At 45.5% G+C, this 26,873-nt stretch overlaps 1 protein-coding gene across 1 annotated transcript in view; it reads left to right on the top strand.

The window, feature by feature from the left end:
* Positions 1-26,873, top strand: part of SLC4A8 (solute carrier family 4 member 8) — a 675,897-nt gene that overhangs the window by 225,987 nt on the left and 423,037 nt on the right. The window contains exon 2 of the mRNA XM_086965936.1: positions 1,189-1,270. Coding sequence (XP_086822062.1) covers positions 1,189-1,270 — 82 coding nt within the window. The remainder of the gene's footprint in view (positions 1-1,188; positions 1,271-26,873) is intronic.

The following is a 26,873-nucleotide window of genomic DNA, read 5'->3' on the forward strand; positions in this document are numbered from 1 at the left end:
TTTCCACGGACTCGATAATTCTCGCTTCGGTGCCTGGCCTAATCATGGGTTCACACTCTGCAACTCTGGGCATTAAGCTTGCTTAATCTCCACAACGGCCCCCCGCAGCGGGATGAATGGCTTTCACCTTGAGGATGCCCTGTAGGGGCTATCTCACAGGGAAAAGCCAGGACGGGTTCCCAAGGCAAGCGCTTAGAGACCCCTGGGTGATAAGCGCTATATAAATCCAATATACAATACAATACAATGGAAAAGCAAACATTTGTGGTCCAGATGCCCCGAGAGAACACTCCCTTGGGCCATGCGTCACATGTTGAGGCAGGGAAACCTAGGGGCAATGCACCATCCTGAATAGGGCAGTGTGATTGCTGCTATGACCCAGTGATCCACTAGCGGACGGGACGACAGGTAAAGGTGTTCCACCAGTGGAGCCAGTTGAGGCTCTGTTGATTTAGAGTGTGTACCACCATCACCTGTAATTGGGGTGAGTAAACTGCGAATGAGGCAGAGTGAGAGACATACCAATCTATGGCAGTGCTCCTTTTCTGCTATACTCTAAATCAGGTCCTGTTTCATATTCAGGATATATTTTTACATAGTATCTTTCAATTAGCTGGCACTGTGCGGACTACATTGACTAGAATGTGAATTTTCCGAGCACTGGTCAAAATTCTAGGTTTGCATTGACTCACAATTTTTCTGAAGTGCGTGTTAAAACTTTTGAGAGTAGGTATCCAGGCATCTAATGGCAATCAAAGTATCATTTAAAGGGTCTGCAAGTCTGTGCATGCACATATCCAGCATGACCTGGTTCAGTATGTGTAAAGTGTGTATGAGCGTTCACAAGGTTGCATTTCACCAATTTTCTGGAATTCCACTGGAAAAATTACTAGCTTCCAGTGATTCTGTGGGAACTCATTAGTTATGCCCATTCAGAAGCCCTGCTTTAACTATCTATCTTTCAACCCTTCGTTTTCTACTGTTTTTGAATCTTAAGTGTTTTTTTATCATATACTCTATTCAATACAATGCTTGCTGTCTTTTCATTAACTGGATGGACTGCCCATTTTTTGATTACAGGCCGAGCATACACAATCTTCACTTTGGAAGCTTTTGGCATGCCAATGAATTTGTAATTTAATAAATTGCATATGATACTTTAAATCTGCCTGTATTTTCTTTACACAGAGACCAGATGAGGAGGCTGTGGTGGATCAAGGCGGGACCAGCTCCATCCTCAATATTCATTATGAGAAAGAAGAGTTGGAAGGTAAGACATAAACCGAGTTCAGACGTCTGTCAAACATACTCATTTGTTCCATGGATGTATAGTCATCTTTATGACTTAATAATAAAATGGGACATATCAAAATGTCTGCCCTCTGTTGGTTCACGAGGGCCAGATGGGAAGTGTTGGCATCACCTTGCAGCCTTAGTTGGTCGTTTTGATTCCGGATATATCTGTTGAACGCGGTCTTTGACTCTTTACCACCCAAAGGTACATTTCCATGATTTTTGCAGTGATCCAAGAAAGGTAGAAGGAGATATTAACAAAGTATTTAGAAAACATGCACTTCCTTGAGACTGCACATTAAGGTGTCTTCCTCCATTATTTAGTCCCTGATGGTCTCCTGTCGTTGACCTATGCCTACATAGACCAGGATTAAGGATTATGACGTGAGTTTACTTAAGGATCCGATAAAGCCACAAATACTGTACAGTTCAATTAAAATTCAGAGTTAAAGACAGTTTTTTAACAGCAATTAATTAAAGCTACTCTTTGCAATAAAAAGTAATTCCTTAACAAAAATAGACCGTATTCTGTTATGTATATTTCATTGACAAAGGGTGCCATGTTTGTTTTGCTGTACAAAAATCAAGCTTGATTTTTAGAGTTTTTCAGGGCAAGGCCAATAATTCATACTTTTTATTCTTCTGCTGTTAATCCTGTTCTCCAAAACAAAATTGCACTGACCCCCCCTAGTTTTTAGGACTAGGTTTGTTTGTGAAGAAACCTTAAATAAAGGAAAGCTAGCTCCAGGGGGCCCCTCACTCAGCAGAGCAAGCAAGCCTCCTCATTAATTGAATGGTGCGTGGTGCGCGCATGGGTGTGCTTGGACATCACAGTCTGGACTCGGCAAGGCAGGGGTGCCGGACAAAACTACCCGCATTCTTCCTCTAGCAGCACGCCATTGTCCGTGTAAACAAACAAAGCTATTTCTTATATCATTTTATAGGCAGTAATTCACGCAAAAAGCAAAAATCATTGCTAGCAACTCTGGCATAATTAACATAAGAACGAAATGAAAGGATCGCAGGCCTGATTCGAAGCACTGAAGCACCAGAGAGACAAAAGACGTGAAGCCCAGGGCCGTAGCCACTGAGGGGCTGACGAGGGTCTTGCCAGCCCGTATTTCAGACTGGCCCCCCTAAATCTGAGGTCCTCCTATTGCTGTCAATTTAAAACTTTCCATACCATTTATTTTTTATTTTATTTTTGCCAACCTTCCGTCAGTGGCGTAACAAAACTTGAGGGGGCCCGCCTACAAGTTATGTGGAGGGGCCCCTCCAGACTCTATCTGGAGCTCTTCGGCCGAAGTGCTGTGCTGAGGTGGCCCCCTGGAGTTTGGGGACCCCCGCACAGCGGGGGCTGCAGGGGCCTATGTCGCCCCTGCTTTGAGCCGACTTTACCGCCACCAGAAAAAAACACCTGCAAAGTCTGAAGGCGCAGTCCCATGCATGATGGAGATACAAACTGGGCGCACTGAAGAGCCTGCAGAACCAGACGTAAAGTACAGGAGGGGCACACCACCTGAGGAAATGGACGTAGAATGAACAACCTCTCTAAGAACCTGGAGACAGTCCCAGAACAACCACCAGACACCCTTCAAGGGGACCGGTAAGTTTGAAAAGCTCATCCTGGAGTAATGAGGTAAAGAAACAGAAAATGGAACCACATGCGTTTGAACACACCAAACCCCAAACAACTCCCAGTGTCAAACAGAAGAATACCTGGCAGCACCCTCTGGACATGTATAAACAGAGGGAGAAGGAGGTACTAGAGAGCAGGTCGTTCTCCTGAATATACATATGTAGAAAAAAAAACCAGTTCTGGGTTCAGAGACCTGTCTCGTGCGGTGGCTAACTACATAGTTAATAAAGTCTGAGTGTAGCCAGAAAAAGAAAGAAAAATTTCTTTCTTTTAGTCCCCTCACTCACCGGAGTTTCCTCACGGTGACATGCTTCATCATCGGGGCCATCCCAGTTCCTTACGAAAAGGGCCGTGTTGCGACTTGCGGAACTACGTAGGAGCACTATAATTGTGAAGGACTATGTGTGGTGCAAAGAAAAAGTGGAGTGGGTGCGAGTGTGGGTTAAAAATACTGTGCTAGTGGGCCTCAATGTTTTATTCTGCTCCTAGATTGGTATGTTAAAAATGGGGTTTATACTGTACACCTGCCAATATTGTGGGTAGGTTCAGTATATGGTCGACATGTTTCACGCTACCCCCAGCGTTTCATCAGGACCATACAGGGACCAGCCCTGTATTGTACCACTCCTAAAGAACCTAAATGCGGTCTGAGGGAAAGCAGCTAGGTAGTATTGTGCGGCGTTGTTGATCAGGAACATTGTTTCCACCGAGGCGACACCGCCCCCCTCAGTGACCATGATGTGCTATTAAGCACCTACAAATGTTCTTCATTGAGCAATACATTCGCCCTAAAGGTCAAGCGTATGTATTTTGAACCACGCAAGTATCTGAGTGGTACAGCGTCATTCACTGTAAATAATTAATTACACTACTAATTCCTTAAACCAAATTTAGGTTCTTTAGGAGTGGTACAATACAGGGCTGGTCCTGATGAAACCCTGGGGGTAGCGTGAAACATGTCGACCATATACTGAACCTACCCACATTATTGGCAGGTGTACAGTATAAACCCCATTTTTAACATACCAATCTAGGAGCAGAATAAAACATTGAGGCCCACTAGCACGGTATTTTTAACCCACACTCGCACCCACTCCACTTTTTCTTTGCACCACACATAGTCCTTCACAATTATAGTGCTCCTACGTAGTTCCGCAAGTCGCAGCACGCCCCTTTTCGTAAAGAACTGGGATGGCCCCGATGATGAAGCATGTCACCGTGAGGAAACTCCGGTGAGTGAGGGGACTAAAAGAAAGACATTTTTCTTTCTTTTTCTGGCTACACTCAGACTTTATTAACTATGTAGTTAGCCACCGCACCAGACAGGTCTCTGAACCCAGAACTAGGTTCTTTTTTCTACAGCACCCTCTGGACGCCAGCACTAAAGAGGAGATAGAAGCAGAGAGACACTGCAACATGATGCCACCCCAATCAATCCCCAGGACACCAACTTGGAAATCCCCAGCGAGGGCACCAAGAGACTTTGAAAACACAGGGCAGAGCAAACCAGTGGAACCCGCCACTCCAGACACACCACCGACTACATCAACAGAGGAAATCAAACAGAACTGGCCACACTGGAGCCACCAGAACAACCTGAGCCTTCCCCCTTCCGAACCGAAACAGAAACCTCAGAAGCAAGGAAACGGAGGGAAACAAACATTAGGCCCACAGGCCAAGGACCCATCAGGACATCCAATCTCAAAACCAATGCTCCCTACTTCCGGAAACAAAACCAGGGGAGAAGTGCGATGTCAGGGCAGGTAAACCGGCCCACTCAGGGGCGACCCCCACAACCAACACATCTTGGCAAACATGTGAGGAGAAGGGTAAACTTCCAGAGAGGATGAAACCCCCTGCACAGGTGAACAGACTGACAGTCCAGAACTTGCTGAGCAAGAAAGCCCAGAAGAACTTAACGACGACTGAGCCCATAGAAACAACTGCCCTGCAAAGACTAAAAAGTCATGACACAGAAGAACAGCCATCAGTGGAGCCAACATTGTGGCAAAAATCAGTAGATCGGCCTACAACCTGAACGGCAGCACAAGGAACTGAAAAAGCCTCGACCCCTCGCCCCACACACACACACACACAGCGAACCCCAGAAACCTCTTAGGACACAGACATACCGGAACATGTGGGAACACTACCTGCAAAACGATCGCAGCCATGAGGACCTCAGGAGACCTTGGGGGTAGTAGCTGCAGTAAGGATACAAGTTGAATGGAATGGGCGCCACCCATTAAACAAAGCACCACAGACCTAACACGGGCTAAAATACCCCTGACTGATATTCCCCTGGTAACCTTTAGTACCAAGAAAAAGGACAGCATACACCCCAGACCAATCAAAACCAGAGAAACTGGGATGGCCCACCTTGGAACAAGAGCAGCGAGGTACCCCGTAACTGGAGGAAGGAAGATGAAGTTGATAAGATGGCAGCTCCAAGCGAAGCTCCACACCCACTAGACGGTCAAGCTTTTCAAGTTCCTGGTACTGCTGTTCGGGTTGTAGGCCGATCTACTGATTTTTGCCATAATGTTGGCTCCACTGATGGTTGTTCTTCTGTCTCATGACTTTTTAGTCTTTGCAGGGCAGTTGTTTCTATGGGCTCAGTCGTCGTTAAGTTCTTCTGGGCTTTCTTGCTCAGCAAGTTCTGGACTGTCAGTATGTACACCTATGCAGGGGGTTTCATCCTCTCTGGACTTTTGCCCTTCTCCTCACATGCTTGCCAAGGTGTGTTGGTTGTGGGGGTCACCCCAGAGTGGGACGGTTTATGTGCCCTGACATTGCACTTCTTCCCTGGTTTTGTTTCCGGAAGTAGTGAGCATTGGTTTTGAGATTGGATGTCCTGATGGGTCCTTTGCCTGTGGGCCTAATGTTTGTTTCCCTCCGTTTCCTTGCTCCTGAGGTTTCTGTTTCGGGTTCGGAGGGGGAAGGTTCAGGTTGTTCTGGTGGCTCCAGTGTGGCCAGTTCTGTTTGATTTCCTCTGTTGATGTAGTCGGTGGTGTGTCTGGAGTGGCGGGTTCCACTGGTTTGCTCTGCTCTGTGTTTTCAAAGTCTCTTGGAGCCCTCACTGGCGATTTCCAAGTTGTTGTCCTGGGGATGGATTGGGGTGGCATCATGTTGCAGTGTCTCTCTGCATCTATCTCCTCTTTACTGCTGCCATGCAGAGGATGTCTGCCAGGTATTCTTCTGTTTGACACTGGGAGTTATTTGGGGTTTGGTGTGTTCGAACGCATGTGGTTCCATTTTCTGTTTCTCTACCTCATTCCTCCAGGATGGGCTTTTCAGACTTTCCGGTCCCCTTGAAGGGGGTCTGGTGGTTGTTCTGGGACTGTATCCAGGTTCTTAGAGAGGTTGTTCATTCCCTCTGGTGGTGTACCCCTCCTGTACTTTACTTCTCGTTCGTCAGGCTCTTCAGTACGCCCAGTTTGTATCTCCATCATGTATGAGACTGCGGCTTCAGACTTTGCAGGTGTTTTTTTGTGGTGGCGGTAAAGTCGGCTCGAAGCAGGGGCGTAATACAGGCTGTGCGGGGGTCCCCAAACTCCAGGGGGCCCCCCCAGCACAGCACTCCGGCCAAAGAGCTCCAGACAGAGTCCGAAGAGGGCCCCTCCACATATCTTGCAGGCCCCCCCCTCCCTCAAGTTTCGTTACGCCACTGGCTAGCTCCCACGTCAAAAGTGAATATATTCCTAAGCAAGCCTTGCACGAACAGGTGATTGTATGCCCTAATTTCAGTAAAGTTCAAGAACCTTTGTTATTTAGTGGACTTAATGTCACAAATACGTGCATTGCTATAAGCAAGAGTATTGTCAGGTTCATTGAATGGGTGGAAGGAATTTATGTCTGAAAGTTGGGAGGATGGAGATAAACAACAGCGTGGTATGGAATATTAGGTGATGAAGAAGGGAAGGCGTACACAATCAAGAAAGTTGTTTTAATGTCAAAAGAACAATATTGTTGTTGGAGTAATTCTCAGTTTTCATCCAATACCGAATCACCCAATAACAATAAAGAGCGCCAGGACTTTAGAAAAGTGTGATCTTTCTTGAGTAAAATAATTTATTCAGATAAAATGTATAAAATAACAATGACTCCAGATGTGATTGCAGAGGTGCGCATTAAGATATTAGTAGTTGAAGGTTAACTACGGATCAATGACAAACATCAGTTAGATTGTGAGATTGTAACCTTCTTGTAGAATAATGAAGTACAATAGCTGTATGTATCTAACTGTAAGCTTGCAAGAAAGATGTGCTAGCCTGCAGCTTGTGGAAGATGATGTAATGTGAATAATGCCGGCATTGAGGGGATGTGATCAAATATTTACTCGAGTGTCTGGGGATGAGTTGGACAAATTGATGGTTTTCAGTTGGAGCAGAAAGCTCAAATGCAGTACCATGACTATAAAGCAGTAATAATAATATCACTTTCTGTTCAAAGTGTATTATGAAAAGTGTTAGAAAACTTACCTGACGCAGGCTCACCGCTCTTCTTCTCAGAGTCCTTGCTGCAGCACAGGCTGCCAAGCAGTGCTTAATTTGTAAAAACCTTAGTGACAGGGCCCTTCTCTGAAGGTCACTGAAGTCTGCATCACCCATTGCCCCGCTAGTGCTGCCAATGACAGTACCAACATAACACCTAACCATCACACTCCTACAAGTGTGACAAATCACAATATTTCAGGCCACACAAAGCTATAATAATGACATGGGAGGCTGGTATTAATAATTTTCAATGTATATTGACTTAATAAACACTGTTGTTGTGCTTCTTTCAAAATTAAACAGACAGCGCCAACATGTGGTGGACTGTCACTATTGCAGGTGCTGGCAATTAAGTGCTGATGCCAAGCACCAGAAACCACTGGCTCAAATTAAGCACTGCTGCCAAACTACCCTGTGGCCAATCATGACACTGCTTTCATGTTTGAAAGCAACGTCAGGATTGGCCTGAGCGCTGTGAATTGCACTCTCAGAGAGACTGGGAGAGCCTGTGCTTTGCTGTCTCCAACCCACCGGCGCAGCTAGGTTGGAGACCGCTCTGTGAGCATGTTGGTTTGGCCCGCCTAAGACTGTGGGCCAAACCGACAGGCGCAATGATAGCCTTGCCCACCACTCCCTCTCCTGAGTGCCCCAGGAATGGTCCCACCCCCTTGACTAGAACTTGAAAAAAAAACGATGATTAACCTGTTTGATTATCGTTTTATTTTTCAAATTGTGAGGCTGTCAGGGGGGATGATGCTTCTCGCCATAGCACAGGAGCCGCCACTGGGTGGGTGTTGACCAGTGGGGGCTCAAAAACCTGGGTGGACATTAGCCTGTATCCCAATATAGCGGAGCACCACATCGACTAATGTAAACATGTATTCCAATTTAAATCATCTGTTTTATTGCCAAAGGGCAGATTTGCACCACACATCTACCAACCTTCTAGGTCTTTAGCATTCCTGATTAGTATATGTTGTAAAAGGAATTTAGTGGACACCATTATTTAGCGGATGCGATTTCCATATTCAAAAGCTAAGCAAACCAGCTGGGATCATTCATTGAATTCTTTGTGCATAGCTGAAATTATGTAGAAGATTCTGCCTATTTTGCGAGTCAGTAACCTATTACCGACTCGCAAAATAGGGGTTTTGACTCGCTATTTAGGAAGGGGCATGCCAAGGTCGTCACTTCCTAATAGTGAGTTGATCTTCAATGCGCAATGGTTTTGCAACCACAATTGTGGTTGCAAAACACTCACAGTTTACCATGCATTTCCAAAAGGTGGTAAGCTACTCGCAAAAGGAGAGAGGTCCCCAGGGGACCCCTTCCCCTTTATGACTGGCAGCGGAAATATTTTTTAAGAGCAAGCAGTGGTCCGTGGGACCACTGCCTACTCTTAAAATATGAAACAGAAATGTTTAATTTTTCTTTTTTAAATGCATCCCGTTTTCCTTCAAGGAAAACAGGCTGCATAAAAAAACACTGCTTTATTTAAAGAACATGTAAATTATAAACAAAGACCCAACTGGTATTATTTTTAGGCAGTTACATTGATATGCAAAAAGCATTACATGAACAGAATTAAGGAGACACAAATTGGTTTAGAAATGTGCATTAAGCATCATATATTCAAAAAGAAAGGAGAGAAAACAGTTGTAGCAGCACTGTACAAGGAAACAAACCCTAATTGCACTTGGTGCAGGGTATGTGACTGTGACATACAGATAGCGACACAAGTGACAATTGTGATCAGCTGGGACGGCGCGTGAGGTGCAATTGTGCAAATATATACAGTGAATCAGGACAACGAGGTGGCTCATTTAACAATACAAAGGATTTTTGTTTTAAATGAACAATTTAGTTGAGCCAAGAAGGAGAATGCGCCATTTAATGAGCTGAGGAGTCGACGACGTTTCGATCCTATTGGTTCAGGATCATCTTCAGGACGGATTTGCGTAAATGAAGCAGTGCTGTGAAGCAGGGTATGCCATGGGTGATCCGATTGTCCCGTGTTCGAGTTGGCCGAAGAAGAAGTTTAAGGTCCGATCGTTCCTGGATAGAACTTTAGGAGGTCAAGGCAGGGCACGAGGGCATGGGGGCGGCATAGTCATGCGGGATTGTATCTGTAGTCATATGAATCTGCCCTGAAGCTGAATGAAGCAGCAGCAGCAAGCTAGTCCTTGCCACTGACGTGTGTGGGAAGCTGGGTTGGAAGGGCAGTCACAGGCATGGTGGTCTGCTGACCCCAGCAGTTCACCATCCCTGTGAGTGCTGGCCATTCCCAATGGGGTTGCAAATTGCGACCAGCCTCATGAATATTAATGAGGCAGGTCGTTTGTGAAACCATTGAGAATCACAGTGTCTGAGACACTGTTGAAAATTCAATTTTGTGAGTCGCAAAACAACACAATTTGTGACTGGCAAATTGAAAGGGTCCTACATCTGGTCCCTAGATGTTGTTTCACATTGGTGAAATGAATGCAGTTGCAATGAACTATAAAGCAGAGCAGTGCAAGATGTCAAAATAATTGTGAAAGCACACCCTCTTAAGCCTTTTATAGAAAGCTCTACTACTGAAGCATGAGAAGATTATTTAATGAGAGAGCACATTAGATAGTGTGGGAATCAAGGTTTTTAAAACCGCTATGAAAACCTCTGGAGGCCTGGGATTGATGTGAAGTGATAGTAACAAGGTTTTAAAAACATGCAGTTTCTAGGATTTTTGTACAGTTACCAGAGCAACCTTTCTTCTAAGCTGCAGCGTGTGTTCCTTTAGTAGTTTGCCAGTACATTGCTCTTTCTTACCCACACAGTAATTCTAGAAATTGCCAGAAAATAAGTTACACAACAATCTGTTTACTCCTAAGGTGGTGCAGTAGCAGTTTCTAAAGCAGTAATTCCCCAGAGAAGGATTACCTTAGGAATTGGTAATAGAAAATGTGGTTCAGTTATCTTAAGAAAAATTAATAATTTTAAGGCACCGTGACATTAACCATATATTTTATCATTAGGGGATTGGCTTGGTCAAAAATCAAGAATGTGGTTTAAAGAATTTTATTCTGTTAGCTGTAGGAGAATGAATGCTTTGGAAGGAGGCTATCCAGGACACTCTTTGAACGCCTCAAATAGCCTCAGATGACAGTATCAGAACAGCCCTTTTTTTAGTTATTTGGGAGTTCTAGTGCTTTTGTAGTTCTATGCTCTTAGTGATTGGTACAAATGGATAAGTGTATGAAGAATAGCTCAGTGGTAATTATGGTCTGGATTTGCAGTGTAGAATGAGGTAAATGTAGAACATTTGTAAGGTTATCATGGATTTGTTTGCTGTGACCCAGAATACATTTAGATGCTGTTTGAATGTGCTGTGGATCAGTTATAAGGCTTTGTTGAGCTATTATGTGCCTGTTGTGGTTTAAGAGGAGGATGATAAATAATGAGAGCCATTGGACCGTAGACTTACAATCCGGGTGAATGCTGGCCAGTAGTTGAGCAAAACACATAAGATGATGGACGGAATGTTGCACAATGACAAAACATTCACACCCAGTCACTGATCTGGGTTTAATCCATCGTTATTTTGCTCACCACGCCACCCCAGTTCAGACATGGCCATATGCAAATCAGTCTTGACCCTTTGCCTCATGGGAACATTCCAGCCCGTACAGCCAAGTTATGTCTTCCCTGGCTTGGAATCAAGCATCCTAGGACCGGTTTCTGGCTATCAGCCGTCATCAGCCAGGAAAGCTTGACTCCAGTGGCGTAGTGAGCGCGGGACCCACGTCTGGGCATACCCTTCCCACATAGGGCGAACAGCAAAACACACAAGATAATAGACGGAATGTTGCACAATGGCATAACATTCACCCCCAGTCACAGATCTGGGTTTAATCCATCGTTATTTTGCTCACCACGCCACCCCAGTTCAGACATGGCCATATGCAAATCAGTCTGGACCCTTAATAACAATAAATAATAACATCACAAGGAGTATCTTTTTCTTTTGATGATTTTGCAATCAGTAAATAGTTGTGCAGTTTAAAACTACAGGACAAGTATGTTTCTACCACTCTTTATGATCTCACAGTCAGTAAATAGCAGTGATTGCTGACAATACTTCAACTGGTTCCCAGTCAGACCAAGAAGTACCTTAAAGTTGGTTTCCATTGTTTCCAATTTTCTCCACAGTAAGACTCCAAAGTATCTCTCAAAGTGACCAGGCACCTCAGGTGGCCTGTATCACTTGGGTAAAGAAGAGATCCCTCTTTTGGAATTCCTCATCTGTAGAAAAAAAAGGGCACTCAAAATACTTGGAATTTACTCCCAAACTGTGGAATTCAGTTCCTCCCTTCATCACAACAACCCCGTCCTATGAATTCTTTAAGAGTGCGCTGAAAATACAACCATTACAAATAGCTTCCTGTTTAACCTGTTACATCTCTTACCAAAAGGATCTGTCCGAAGAAACTTTCGTTCACATGAGAGTCCTACGTTGACAAGTGGATCTTGCCTACTAATTGTCCTTCAAAGTTGTGTAAATGATTGCACTTACCTGAAAAGATATTTGTTACTCTCATCCCAGGACAAAAGCTCACTTTGTCAATGACATCTTGACACCTAACTGCTGCTTCGGTGTTTATTCTTATATATAGGAAGCAATTTCTCCCAACTCATTATCAAGAGAAACCTGTACTCTTTATGTATATATTTAACCTGTATCTCTGTGGCTTGTTATGTCACTCTTTGGTCTAGTTCATGCTTGGTCAAACCATAAATAAACATGAATGTAGCATTGCCTCTTGATAAACCAAAGGGAATGATGGACGGAGTGTTGACAATACAAGCACTCACCCCCAGTCAACTGATCTGGGTTTAATCCATCACCGTTCTTTAGCCCACTCTGCCACCCCAGTTCAGACATGGCCATATGCAAATCAGTCTGACCCTGTGCCTCATGGGAACAGTCCAGCCCGAACTGCCAAGCCATGCCTTCCCTGGACCGGAAACATGCTACCGAGGACCGGTTTCTGGCATTCCAGCCTTCTTCAGCCTGGCTTGCTTGAATCCAGTGGCAAAGTGAGCAAGGGACTCACGTCTGAGTATACCCTGCCAACTTATGGCGAACAAAGAAAAACCAAAGGAAATTATGGACGGAGCATTGACAATACAAGCACTCACCCCCAGTCAACTGATCTGGGTGTAATCCATCACCGTTCTTTAGCCCACTCTGCCAAACCAGTTCAGACATGGCCATATGCAAATCAGTCTGACCCTGTGCCTCATGGGAACAGTCCAGCCCGAACTGCCAAGCCATGCCTTCCCTGAACCGGAATGGGGATTATGAATCTGAAACCGGTCCCAGGATGCTTGTTTCCGGTCCAGGAAAGACATGGCTTGGCAGTTCGGGCTGGACTGTTCCCATGAGGCACAGGGTCAGACTCAATTGCATATGGCCATGTCTGAACTGGGGTGGCTGAGTGAGCTAAAGAATGGTGATGGATTAAACCCAGATCAGTTGACTGGGGGTGAGTGTTTGATTTGCTCAAACGCTCCGTCCATCATCCCCTTTTGTTTCGCATTGCCTCTTGATGACATCACAGTGGTTAAGTAAGCATCTTCCCTTCCAGATGATACCAAAATATATATTTTTAAAAGTCTAAAAATAACATAATGTAATGTCTAGAGGGGTACATATAAGTATAGCGTCAGAATGAATAATGCATTTTTGACAGTTAAATTATGATGACAGCACTCTCCGCCAGACAGGCTCTCTTATGAGTCATAGTGCGGGTTCACCTCAGGAGACTGCAGCCAGGAGCTAAAAATGAATTATTACCTGTCAGAAACAATGTATTGGGCATTTTTCAAACTCAAGCAGCAATATTCCTCCCAATCACTATATTTTGTGGCAGAGATGCTGTCTCTACCTCATCCGGCCTTCAACAGATATAGAACATTACATCTTGATAACAGTCCCTCATTCCTAATAGAGAAAGCCTTTACTTCGGGACCATCCATTCTAAGAATGAATAAGCCATACTCTGCGCATTCATTCACTTGATCTGAGGCAATTGTTTCTTCTTTTTATCTGAGTTTTACATGGCGCGAACTTGACCCAAAGGTATCCGGTATCAGAGGCTTTACATGACCACCAGTTGCGTTACAGAAGGACACATTTATTTTTGTTAGGCACGGGGAGATTAAGTGATCTGCCCAGAATCACAGAATGTTGAGCGTCATTGCCGAGACTCGAACCCGGTTCCTCAGATTTAAGATCCACTGCCCTAGCTGTTAGGCGACATCCTCTCCCCTAATTCTTGATAGAAAACAGAGTAAGTTAAGGCTATCCCTGTATCAACCTCTAGTGCATGAGTGGCCATTGCTGATCAATAATGGCCGGACCCAAGCCAGGTTTGCAGGCTAACTGCTAACTTTGTAAATGACTTCCATGTAGATTCATGGCATGTACATGTATTTTATGCTGAAAGCTGGAAAACTTTTCATGGATTGGCTCTTCAAGAGCTATTGTTGGACATCCCACCCTAAGATCTGATATGCACCGTCCCCGCCGGGGCGTCTAGTAACCAGCTGGAATACAAGCTTGACCTAGGACAAGGGGAACTCCCGCCAGCAGTGAGGTTGCAGCACTCTTTAGCTCTGCATGTTGATAGTGGCTTCAGGGGGATAGAACACATGACCCAATTTCAGGATATCTGTAGTGTATGGTGGTGGTTCCCATTCAGAAAATCTGTTAGTAAGTGTATCTTATATGGTTAATTTGAAATTCTGGCTTTCATTGACACATGTTTTACATTCATGCGTTAGTAGCTGTATGTGTGAAAACTAGATGTTGAGGTGATGCGTTCAGGTTCTCCCACATCCAGCTCTGTGCTGCCTCTGGAGCACCAAACAACTTGAATCAACGTGCTGCACGATAAAGATCGCAACAGATTAAAGTACACTGCGTGTTTAAGAGTTTGGAGAATTAGTTAAAAGTAATATCTAGTGAGTTATTATGTTTTGTTGTATGACTGGCAGCTTTTGGAAGTAGAGCGGTATAAGTTGATATCAACTTTGACTTAGCACGCTCATGAAGTGAGCGCACCAGACATTTTGAGAAATATAAGACAAAATGGTGCATTCGAAAGCAAATGCTGTGAATTAAGTGGGCTAAAAACCACTATGGGTTATAATGCAATTCTGAAGCTGTGCTCTTGAAATATTTAAAAATCTCAAAGATTACCCCCAACAACAAACATATTTGCATCAACAACACTCCTGTGCTAAGTGGCCGGAACACAAAAGATGTTTCTCCAGTATTAGGGGTGTCTTTCATAGATTCACATGCTTGAATATTCCCCGTCGTCGAAGTGGGAGTCCCACAGTAAATAAAATAGCAATAATGCTAAATATATATAAATATATATAATAAATATGTACATATAATACATGATAAGGAATAGTTAACATAATAGAAACCTCAAAAAACAATTCCTACATAGGAATGCATGGTAAAGAGAAAAACTACTAATAGCACATTAGTGTCATTAGGTTAGTCCAAATTACAGCCAATCAGGTGTCAGCACCCTCTAGAACCTTCTCCTCAGAAGCTCAAGCCCTCAGATTTTCTACTGCACGTCGTGGAAGGGAGTCTCCCTGAGCTCTGCTCAGTTTTCATCTCTACTCATCTAGTTCCATTGTTTTTTTTTCACAACATGTTAAGTAAGAAGTCTTTATTTAGACCTTGCTCTTCTTGTGGGAAGCTGCGCCTTTTTGAAAAGGACCCCCACCAGTAGTGTATATACTGTTTATACCCTGATCATGAGGCTTGCAGCTGCAAGTTCTGTAGAATTTTTTCTAAGCATGGGCGAATTTTGCGAATCTGGCGTTCGCGAATTTTGCGAATTTGCGAACTCGCAATCCGCAAAATCCGTGAATTCTCGCGAATTAGCGGATTTTTTTTGTGTTCGCAAGGATTTCTGCCAGTTCGCAAGGATTTCTGACAGTTCACGAGGGTTTTGTACCAGTTCGCAATTGCGAACTTACATGTCGGTTCGCAACGGTCACGATTATGTTGTTTCTACGTCTGGTTCATCATCATAGGTTCCCAGCACCCTCTGTTTCACCCCTGCCACCCTCTGTTTCACCCATGCCACCCTCTGGTACATCAATGCCACCCTCTGGTTCATCATCACTGTAGATTATGGGGGGGAAAAGCAAGCACACCTGCCTGCTTCAACTGACATGAATTAATTTGGGGTTGATTTATTAATGTGTCACTGTTTTAAAATTCCAGTCTGGCACCTGCTTCCTTATCTGTAATTTGCTTTCTGTTGCAGTGCAATTTTTTCCAGGACCTTTGTGGCCTACTTGTAGCTATTCTATGAGCCTGCTGTGAGGGTCAGAGCAGGGTCATACAATTGTTGCAACTAGCAACTGAACTCTGGAGGGGCCCTTGTCAGGAAGCACTACAGGGAACGGTTACTAATGATGAGTTTGAACTTTTGAACCTGCTTTCACTTTTGCAAAACTCGTTTTTCTGCAGAACAGCATTACAGCAACTGTAATGCCCCAAACAAGCTTATATGAGAAAGTTGATTTCTAATCCAAAAGTTATCCAAAGAAAATCAAAAGGCCTCAAATCCAAAAAAGTGCAGGCAAATGTCAACCTGAGGAGGTATTCTGATAAAAATCATCATTTTCAGAAGGTCTATGCTGCTTGCTAGTAGATTTCTTGTGCAGAATTGCAATTTTTGTAATTTCGCGAGTGCGAGATTGTTGCTGCCCACCGCACCTACATGTTCGCAATTGCGAACTTACACCGCACGCCGCAAAATGTATCACCAAGAAAAAAAAATCCGCTGCGTGCGAATTTGCGGATTTTCGGTAAATTCGTGAGCGTTCGCGGATTGCCAATTTACCGAAAATCCGCAAAATCCGCGAGCGTAACGGATTTTCCGCCCATGCTTAATTTTTTCTACAAAGACTCTGAAGGACAGAGAAGGCCGCCTTCTCCTTTGGCTTCAACGTCTAAAAGACAAGGATTCAGTCTTGTCAGACAAAGAAAGTTTTAATTCAGGACTTTCTTCAGCAGCATCCAAGCGTGGTAGTTTACAGGATGTTCCATCTCCTTTCCTCAAAAAGATGAAGTTGGCCTTGCCTCTAGCTCCTGGGGCGTCTTCAGCCACTCCTACCACTTTTACGCCCACGAGACCTGGCTCTCAGGCGTCTTCTGCTGCTTCTCGAGGTGTTTCCAGGCCTCTCAAAGTTCCGCCGTCGACGGGAGCGTCGACGAGAGCTCTGACGACGAGAACGGCATTTGCTGCATCCTCGACGACGACGCTGACTACTACCTCAGCTTTTTCTTCGTCGACGACGGTCTCGTCGACAGCATCTACGTCGATGAGGGTTGCCTTGCCTTGTAAGCCAGTTCCGTCAACGATTCCCATTTCCTCGTCGACGAAGAAGAAAGAATCCTCGTCGACGAAAGTCTCCAAGAAATCTTCGTCCTCGTCGACGGCGACTTCGTCAACCAAGATCTCGTCGACGAAGATTCCGTTGACCAAGGACTCGTCGACGAAGGCATCGTCAACCAAAGCCTCGTCGACGAAGACTCCGTCTACGGAGGTTCCACTGGCGTCGACGACCGTTCCGTCGACGATTGCTTCGTCGACGACCTCGTCTACAGCTGATCGACCGTCGACAGTACCCCGACGACGACTCTGTCGACGGGCGTACCGTCGACGATGATTTCTCCAAAACTATCTTCGTCGACGAGCAAGTCAGTATCGTCGACGTTAACGACGATGGCACCGTCGACGGTGGCACCACTTTCCTTTGCCTCGTTGCCATTAGTGTCTTTGAAGACTTCAGAATCTTCTCATCGTCACAACAAGGTTCTGTGTCACCAGCTCTCTGATCCAGAGCTGCAACCACCTTCTCCAATGTTTGCTACTACATCTGAGCCTGAGACTGACTCAGAACAAGAAGGGGATACCTTTGGAGCGGCACAAAGTCCATCTGACTTAATAATTAAGTGTCAGACTCGGATTCTGACGAAGGTGACGGTGATCAACAGTCTCAATCTGAGGAACAGCTGGTTCAAGTCCCTATGGCTCCCATTCCTTTAACTCTGATCTCAAATCTCCAGCACATGCTGGATGATTACAACCGCCGTTTCCCAGCTGCGCCACAGAGTACACCGGCACCATCTCCGGCTACCGTAGCACTGCCTCCACCTTCTCGGCCGCCTGTGTTACCACCTACAACTTCGTCTCAGGTTCAGACGTCTATTAGGATCTATAAAACAGTTTATCCACAGGATGCGGATGATGAGGCGGTCCTGGAGCGCAAGGACGGAGAGGTCCCAGACAATTCGGATGAAGCAGGCGACCAGGATATGGCGGAATGGGATGATTATCGGGCACAGACGCCCTCACCTCAGCCAGGGAACTCTGGAGATTCACCTCCTGTGGATATCGCCAGTTTCCATCTTTTGATGGATAAAGCAGCTCTGCGCTTTAAATTACCAAGATCACAACGTGAGGAGGACTGTTTCCTTTATGATTTTAAAGACAAACCTTATAAACAGACCCACACGATTCCTATCATCGATTTTGTTTGGAAGGAAGGAATTAAGCTCATGACTGCTCCAAACTCCTTACCTGCACCGATACCGCGCCTTGAGAAAAAGTACAAGGCCCCGATTGGCTCTCCGGCTTGCCTGCTTTCTCACTCCAAGCCGGACTCGGTAGTGACTCAGGCTGCACAGCATCGAGCCCGGAACCCAGCGGCTCCTATCACAGCCCCTCCGGATAGAGAGGGTCGACGTCTGGATGCTATTGGCCGCAAGTTCTCAACGATGGCTTCTACATCTGTCTGGGCAGCCAATGCCTTAGCCATCTTGGGACATTATGACCGACAGATGTGGTCAGACATTTCAGATCTGATAGAACTCATACCTGATGCTTCCAAGGCTGACGCTCTACAGATCCTTCGCGATGGACAGAGAACTTCAGAAGAAATGATCGACTGCGCAGTCGATGTTGCTAACACAGGATTCCGTCTGCTTTCAAGTGCGGCTGCACTCCGACGACAAGGTTGGCTAAAGTCCACATCCTTCCGGCAGGAAGTCCAATCCAAAATACTGGACATGCCCTATGATGGGGAATCGCTATTCGGATCCCATATTGATGACGTCCTGGTGTCCATTAAGAAAGACACCGATACGGCAAAGTCTTTGGGCACGTTACAATTTCGGAAGCAGTCCTTTCGAGGTGCGCGCGGACGCGGCACTTCTTCCAACGTTCAAGGTGGGCAGCAATACCGCTCATACAATCAGAGCGGCCAACATTACACGCCCAATCAGCAATCTCGCCAGCAGTCCTCTAGGCCTTACAGAGAAAAGGCCTCTTACCGGGGATCCAACTCTAAGCGCCAATGACTTTTCTCACCATCAAAGTGTTGGAGGTCGAATCTCTCTGTTTTATTCTCAGTGGTCCTCGATCACCTCGGACCGCTGGGTTTTGGACATTGTACGACGGGGTCATACCCTAGAGTTTGTAGAGATTCCTCCGTGTACTCCACCTCGTGGCCCGCCTCCTCCACACCTCGAGGAGCTTTTCCATCAGGTTCGTCTTCTTGTGTTAAAAGGTGCAGTCGAAGTGGTCCCGAAACATCAAAGAGGAGAGGGGTTTTACTCTCGATTCCTCCTCATACTCAAGAAGACCGGAGATTGGCGACCCATTCTGGATCTGAGGGCTCTCAACCAGTTCTTAAAGTCCCAATCGTTCCGCATGCTGACGTTACAGGAAATCCTGCGTCTTCTATCCAGCGAGAATTTCATGACCACCATAGACCTTCAAGACGCATACTTTCATGTCCCTATTATCCAACAACATCGCCAGTACCTGCGTTTCAAGGTGGGGCCAATGCATTTTCAGTTCAAAGTTCTTGCGATCAGCTCCTCGTGTGTTCACAAAGGTACTGGCCCCTGTGGTGGCTCACCTGCGTCTACAAGGCGTTCAAATCTTTCCATATTTGGACAATTGCCTTCTAAAGTCTCAATCCCACCATCAGCTATATCAGGACACTCACCTTTGCCAGCAGGTGTTTCAGTCCCTGGGGTTGACCATCAACGTCGAAAAGTCCCAGTTTGCACCTCTGCAGACCAGATCCTTCTTGGGAGCGATCCTAGACACGAAGCTCTCAAAAGCGTTCGTCTCCAACGAGCGACGTCACAAGATCCTTCGTCTGGTCTCCCTCATTCGAAGAAAACAGTCCGTTTCTGTTCGAACGTTAAAATCATTCTTGGGAATGGCTTCATCTTGTATTGCACTGATCCCAAATTGCAGGTTGCGCGCCCGTCCCATTCAGGAAGAACTGAACTTACAGTGGCGTCAGGTCTCCGGGTCCTTCAGTGACCTTGTTGCAGTGACAACCCGCATGAGAAAGAGCTTGCTTTGGTGGGCACAACCTACAAACCTGGAAATGGGAACGTCCTTTCTCGTTCACGCACCAGATCTCAAGCTGACGACAGACGCCTCCCTGGAGGGGTGGGGCGCTCATCTCCAGGGCCTATCCATCAAGGGCAAGTGGACTCCGCCCCAGCGCAAGTGGCATATCAACAGGCTATAGTTGATGGCGATATTCCTAACGCTCAAGTCATTCCTCCCTGTAGTTCACGGGGAGTCAGTGCTGATCCAAACGGACAATACCACCAGTATGCACTACATGAACAAACAGGGAGGAACCAAGTGTCCTCATCTGTCTCACTTGGCCCAGTCGATCTGGGATTGGGCTCTCCGCCCCCAGATCACCTTGACAGCCGTCCACCTTCCGGGCGTGTCCAACATTTTGGCGGACTCTCTGAGCAGGTCCACTTCCTCAATACACGAATGGGAACTGCACCAGCCGACTCTAGATCTTGTCTTTCGCCAGTGGGGTCACCCCGATCTGGACCTCTTTGCAACACCAGAGAATCGGAAATGCCCGTCTTATGCAAGTTGGCATCCCCACCCTGGTCGTGCGGGAATGCCCTTTTGATAAACTGGTGCGATCTATTCGCTTACCCTTTTCCACCGATCCCATTAATACCGCGGGTGCTGTGGAAGATGCGGAGACAGCCTTGCCACATCCTGTTGATCGCACCTCGTTGGCCCAGACAGGCAAGGTTTTCAGAACTGCTTCTGTTGTCCCAATGCGAGCCCATTCCTCTGCGTCCTCGTCCAGACCTACTATCAATGGACAGAGGCCTAGTGTGCCATCCGGACCCCTCCACGCTACAACTGTGGGCATAGAACCTGAGCACCTTGAATTCGCAGATTTGAACTTATCTCAGGAATGCAGAGACATCCTGGCTCAAGCTAGGGCTCCGTCTACCATCAAAACTTATAAACTCAAGTGGAAGAGATTCTGCCATTGGTGTGTTTCAGCCAATGTCCATCCTATCCATTCCACTCCAGAGCAGCTTCTTCCATTCTTCTTAAGCCTTGCTCAGTCAGGACTCTCTCATTCTACCCTGAGAGTTCTCTTAGCTGCGATATCTCGTTTCCGACACGATGGCTCTTCTTCCCTCTGCTCGTCCAGAATCATACGTCAATTCTCCAAAGGACTTTTCCGCAAGTTCCCACCTGTTCGGCACCCTCCTCCATCTTGGCACCTCAATGTTGTACTATCCCAACTTATGAAGTCACCATTTGAACCTATCCATAAAACGGATACCAAATTCCTCACCTGGAAGGTTGCGCTTCTTTTGGCTTTGACCTCATCTCGTTGCGTGAGCGACCTGCACGCTTTCACTATCAAGCCTCCTTATCTTCAGTTCAGGCCTAACAGAGTGGCACTCCGCACCAACCCCTCTTTCCTACCTAAAGTACCAACAGACTTTCATTTGAATGAGCCTGTGTTCCTGAGAACTTTCTTTCCAGACCCTAAGTCTCCGGCGGAGCAGCGCTTACACTCTTTGGACATCAAACAATGCCTTAAATTTTACATTTGCTGGCCCTCTCAATTATTTAGTCTCTAAACATTTCGAGACCACAGACAAAAAATTAATCATTTGTTTGTAAGGGTAAATTTATTTAGCCCTTTTTGAACTTATTTTCAAAATTGAACTATTTTAAAGGCGAGAAGAACACTTTACAACAATGTACAAGACACAGTAACACCTATTTACAACTACTATACAAATAACGTCTATACAGTTAAACAAACAATTATACACAAACTTCTTTATCAAAAAGCAAAAATTGGCGATTATTTCAAAATGCTGATTATTCTTTACAAGAGTATAAACCACTACAAAAAACCACAGACTGAAAGAAATGGTAACAAGAATTGAATTTTTGTTTAGCAATCAATTCAGAGATACTAAATAATCTCTTCAGGGACAGATAGTTTATAGTTGCCGCTTGCCGACGCGTTTCGAATCTGTAAAGAATCGCAGATTCTTCTCAGGGCTCTGTCATTGTGGTTGATCTATGTGAATAAAGGAAGTTTGTTTTAGGAAACAGTAAAATGAGACTTGTTGACCCCCTATGGTCGCTAAGGGCTACCGGACTCATTACCTTCGCGAAAAGGCGGTATGGTCTCGATGGTCCAATTGCTCATGCAGGTCTGTGCGCTGCAGATGTTCAATGTGGCAGAAGATGGGTTCTGCAAGAGATTAATTTATATGCTTACTAAACCACCCGGGGCAGCACAGTGTGACTGACTCCAGACTGGAAAGGCACAGGGTTTTCTTACCTTAGTCAGGTAAGACGGTAAGGATCTGTCTGATTCCTTTCAATGCCACATTGAACATCTGCAGCGCACAGACCTGCATGAGCAATTGGACCATCGAGACCATACCGCCTTTTCGCGAAGGGAATGAGTCCGGTAGCCCTTAGCGACCATAGGGGGTCAACAAGTCTCATTTTACTTGTTTCCTAAAACAAACTTCCTTTAGTCACATAGATCAACCACAATGACAGAGCCCTGAGGAGAATCTCCGATTCTTTACAGATTCGAAACGCGTCGGTAAGCGGCAACTATAAACTATCTGTCCCTGAAGAGATTATTTAGTATCTCTGAATTGATTGCTAAACAAAAATTCAATTCTTGTTGCCATTTCTTTCAGTCTGTGGTTTTTTGTAGTGGTTTATACTCTTGTAAAGAATAATCAGCATTTTGAAATAATCGCCAATTTTTGCTTTTTGATAAAGAAGTTTGTGTATAATTGTTTGTTTAACTGTATAGACGTTATTTGTATAGTAGTTGTAAATAGGTGTTACTGTGTCTTGTACATTGTTGTAAAGTGTTCTTCTCGCCTTTAAAATAGTTCAATTTTGAAAATAAGTTCAAAAAGGGCTAAATAAATTTACCCTTACAAACAAATGATAAATTTTTTGTCTGTGGTCTCGAAATGTTTAGAGACTAAATAATTGAGAGGGCCAGCAACTTCTTTTTTCTTGTGATATATCGGTCCAGCTGCCCCCTCGTCCCGGGACCAGACTCCGTTGTTTCATTAAATTTTACATTGCCAGAACTGCCTCCTTCCGCAAGTCCGACCAGCTGTTCATTGCCTACGGACGACCGCGTAAGGGACATCCAGTTTCCAAGCCGACTATTGCTCTATGGCTTTCCTCAGCCATTGCCTTCTGCCACCAACAAGCTGGTAAACCATTATAGTCTTCAGTGAGGGCTCATTCTACGAGGGCATGTCTTCATCCACCGCCTTGTTTGCTGGTGTGCCTCTTCATCAGATTTGCCGTGCAGCGACATGGTCCAGCAGGCACACTTTCACCAAACATTACTGTTTGGATGCCATCAATGAAGTGGATACCGCAGTGAGACAGGCAGTGCTTCGCCATCTGTTTCAATAAGGTGAGCCTCTGTTCCCCCTCCTTGATGTTTTACTATGATTGCTATGATGTGTAACATGACTGTATTATCCTGGTACTGTCTTGGTTTTCTTCCATATATTTGCCTAGCAATCTCAGTTATCGGAGGGTACTGCTTTCTATTCTATTCAAGCATGTGAGTCCATGAAAGACACCCCTAATACTGGAGAAGAACAATTGTTACTTACCTGTAAACAGGTGGTTCTCCAGTATTGGTGTCTTTCATAGATTCACATGCGACCCATCCTCCTCCCCTCAGAGGCTCTCTTCTCCTCATGCCCTCTTTGTTACTTGTGCTACGAAAATCTGAGGGCTTGAGCTTCTGAGGAGAAGGTTCTAGAGGGCGCTGACGCCTGATTGGCTGTAATTTGGACTAACATAATGACACTAATGTGTTACAAGTAGTTTTTCTCTTTACCATGCATTCCTATGTAGGAATAGTTTTTTGAGGTTTCTATTATGTTTCCTGTTCCTTATCATGTATTATATGTACATATTTATTATATATATTTATATATATTTAGCATTATTGCTATTTTATTTACCGTGGGACTCCCACTTCGACGACGGGGAATATTCAAGCATGTGAATCTATGAAAGATACCAAAACTGGAGAACCACCTGTTTACAGGTAAGTAACAATTGTTCTTACTTTGTGCTGGCGGCACCAAAGTTAATGGCAAGATACTGCTAGTACTTCCTTGGGATAAAGGCAATCGAGCAGGCATTGCCTCAAGGAGGGCCTGCGCACACATCCTCAGCGAGCTGGAGGAGACAGGAAGACAGGTTCGATGCCACTACTCATTTCCACTCCCTCATGCACCGTGCTCACGAAGAGAAAAGCATTTCACCAAAGCAAGAGACAAAAACATTGTCATTTACTGTGGGGGTTCAAAATAAAGTCACACACTGATTAGCCATGTTCTGTAATGCTCCAGCTCCCGAGCTGCCTCATGTCCTGACCTTGGGCACTGTAGGCCAACCGACCTAGTCAATCCAGATGCTGCTCTCATGTTGTTTGGGGTAATAAGCAGCATGACAGCTGTGTCAGGATTGGTTGGGCAAGCAAACTCAGGTCTCCTTCGGAAAATTGGGCTGTGTCTGTGTTTGCCCCAGGTCCCGAACATAGCATGGGTGCCAGAGGCCTGAAGTGCTCATGGGGGGCTGACCATAGCAAAATAACTGTCAGTACGACACGTGCAATTTGCTTCAGCGTGCCTTTAATTGTCCCTGCCAGTCAACAGGATGGGCCCTGTCTTCGACGACTGCGATGCCAGCAGAGATCAGTGGTAAACCATTTCAATTTAAAAGTATCGCAAAATTAGTGCATTCAGTATATTTAAGTATATATGTATGTGGTGTTCGCAGGGGAAGTGGGCAGAGCCCCAACAACCCAATGGATTAGCCGCCACTGGTTGTATAACTCTATTTCATGCAGCAAAGCTAAGTAATCATAATTGACCCATGGCATGATGCTCTTAAAGGAAAAGGTTAACCCTGTTGGCTGGGTGCCTGATAGCTTTTGCTTCCAAATCATGTTTCAGCTGAGCCTGCTAACCAGGAATCATATTAGAGTGGTTCATGTAGCCTTGATTAGCTTACTAATCACTTTTGGAAGATTAGCACAATGTGCAGCCATGTCACAAAACAACTAGTTCAGCTTTTGGTGATCAATCTACAGGTTCTGTCAAAGCATGTCTGAGCTCCACAAGCTATTGAGGGACCAAATTGGGACTCCACAAAGGCAGACCACCAAAGAGTCCAAGCTAGCTTTCACTAAACCTGAAAAGTAAAAGGATTCAAAGCAGTCTTGGTTAAACTTAAAAACTAAACAGACCAGCTATGGCTTGGCTAAGTCAGCCAACCATAAAAACAAAATTGTGACTTGTCTAAACTAGTTGACCAACGCTATTAAAGGTGCAAGCTAAACGAATAGCCAGGGTTCTTGCAAACCGTCTCTTGCGGCATATCACAGATCTCATTCACCCACACCAGGCTGGCTTTATGCCTGGCCACGCCACAAGACACAACATCTGCCGTGCCCATAATGCCACTGCGGTGGTGGACCACTTGGAAGGTCCGGTGGCCCTGCTTTTAGCGGACATCGTTAAAGCATTTGATTTTCTTAGTTGGACCTACCTCTTCGCACTTCTAAGTCGACAGAACTTTGGCCGCCGACTCCTGACATATATACGACTCTTATATACAGATATAACTGCCTCGGTGCATGTGGCAAATGCCTCTTTGCGGACCTTCTGTATTGGACATGGGACCCGTCAAGGTTGCCCCATCTCCCCTTACCTGTTTGCACTCGCTATGGAGCCACTTGCAGCTTGGGTCAGGATTGATGCCCAAGTCTGTGGTTCCGAATGGGTTAGGGACGTCTCCGACCACATAGGGCTCTATGCTGATGATGTGCCATTTTTTCTCACAGACCCTAACAGGACAGAGTGTAGGTTACTCCAAGCTGTGCAGATTTTTGGAGAGACATCTGGTCTTTTTATGAATGACCATAAGTTGTTCCTCAGCCTCTCCGGGGGGAAGACCCAATTGGGCAAGTGGACTAAGGAAGTGACAGTGGTCACAGAGGGTTTCAAATACTTAGGGGTGTTTCTGGCATCTTTCCAATCCGATTTATGCAACAAAAATCTGGCCCATTGATGGCGCAGACCAAAATACAGATTAGATCCTGGTCCCGCTTACCTCTATCCTTATTTGGCAAACCAGCTTTCTTTAAAATGGTCTCCCTCCCTTACATGTTATATCAGCTACAGACTCACACATATCCAATGCCGACCACATGGTTCAGGCAGATGAACACACTCCTGGGTCAATTCCTGTGGCGTGAGGGTTCCGCCCTGGTTGCCCTGAGAACCTGCTTCCAATCCACATACTGTGGGGGAATGGCCACTCCAGATATCCAGGCATATCATGCAGCATCTCATCTCCTGGTCCTGAATGACTGGTGGTATGGGGATCTATGCGACCCGGCATATGCAGTAGAGCACTGAATAATGGACGGCACAACACTACATACACTTCTTCATATGGGGATGACACTTCGTACCCTCCCACAGGCGACAAGAACTGTGTTTATGCTATGGAGGCAGGCCCTACGTCGGATGATATGGTGGGGACGACTGACCAGAGAAACTCCCCTATGGCATAATGGCATTTTGCCTCAACTCTCAACACTGACTGGATTCAGTGGTTGGGAGAGCATAGGTATATCCACTTTGGGGGTGGTCATGCCGGGCCCAATCCAAAAATCCTTTCAAGAGCTTCAACGAGAATTTGATATGCCTCATACACAGTTTTATATATACCTCCAGCTCCGGTATGCCATCTCCCCCTATGTTCAAAACACAGGTGATGTACCTGAGTTTAATCCTATTGAGGCAAAGGTCTTTGTGGGCGACTTAGGTGACCTTAAGATCACTAAAATATACAGAACAATAGTTACAAAGACCCCTACCACTTTAGATGCACTTAGAGAATCCTGGGAGGGAGACCTGGGACTGCTGGACCGAGATGACTGGACAGAGGCACTAGAGTCTCCACGTG

The sequence above is a fragment of the Lissotriton vulgaris genome, chromosome 1_1, assembly GCF_964263255.1.
Source record: "Lissotriton vulgaris chromosome 1_1, aLisVul1.2, whole genome shotgun sequence".
Classification (NCBI taxonomy): domain Eukaryota; kingdom Metazoa; phylum Chordata; class Amphibia; order Caudata; family Salamandridae; genus Lissotriton; species Lissotriton vulgaris.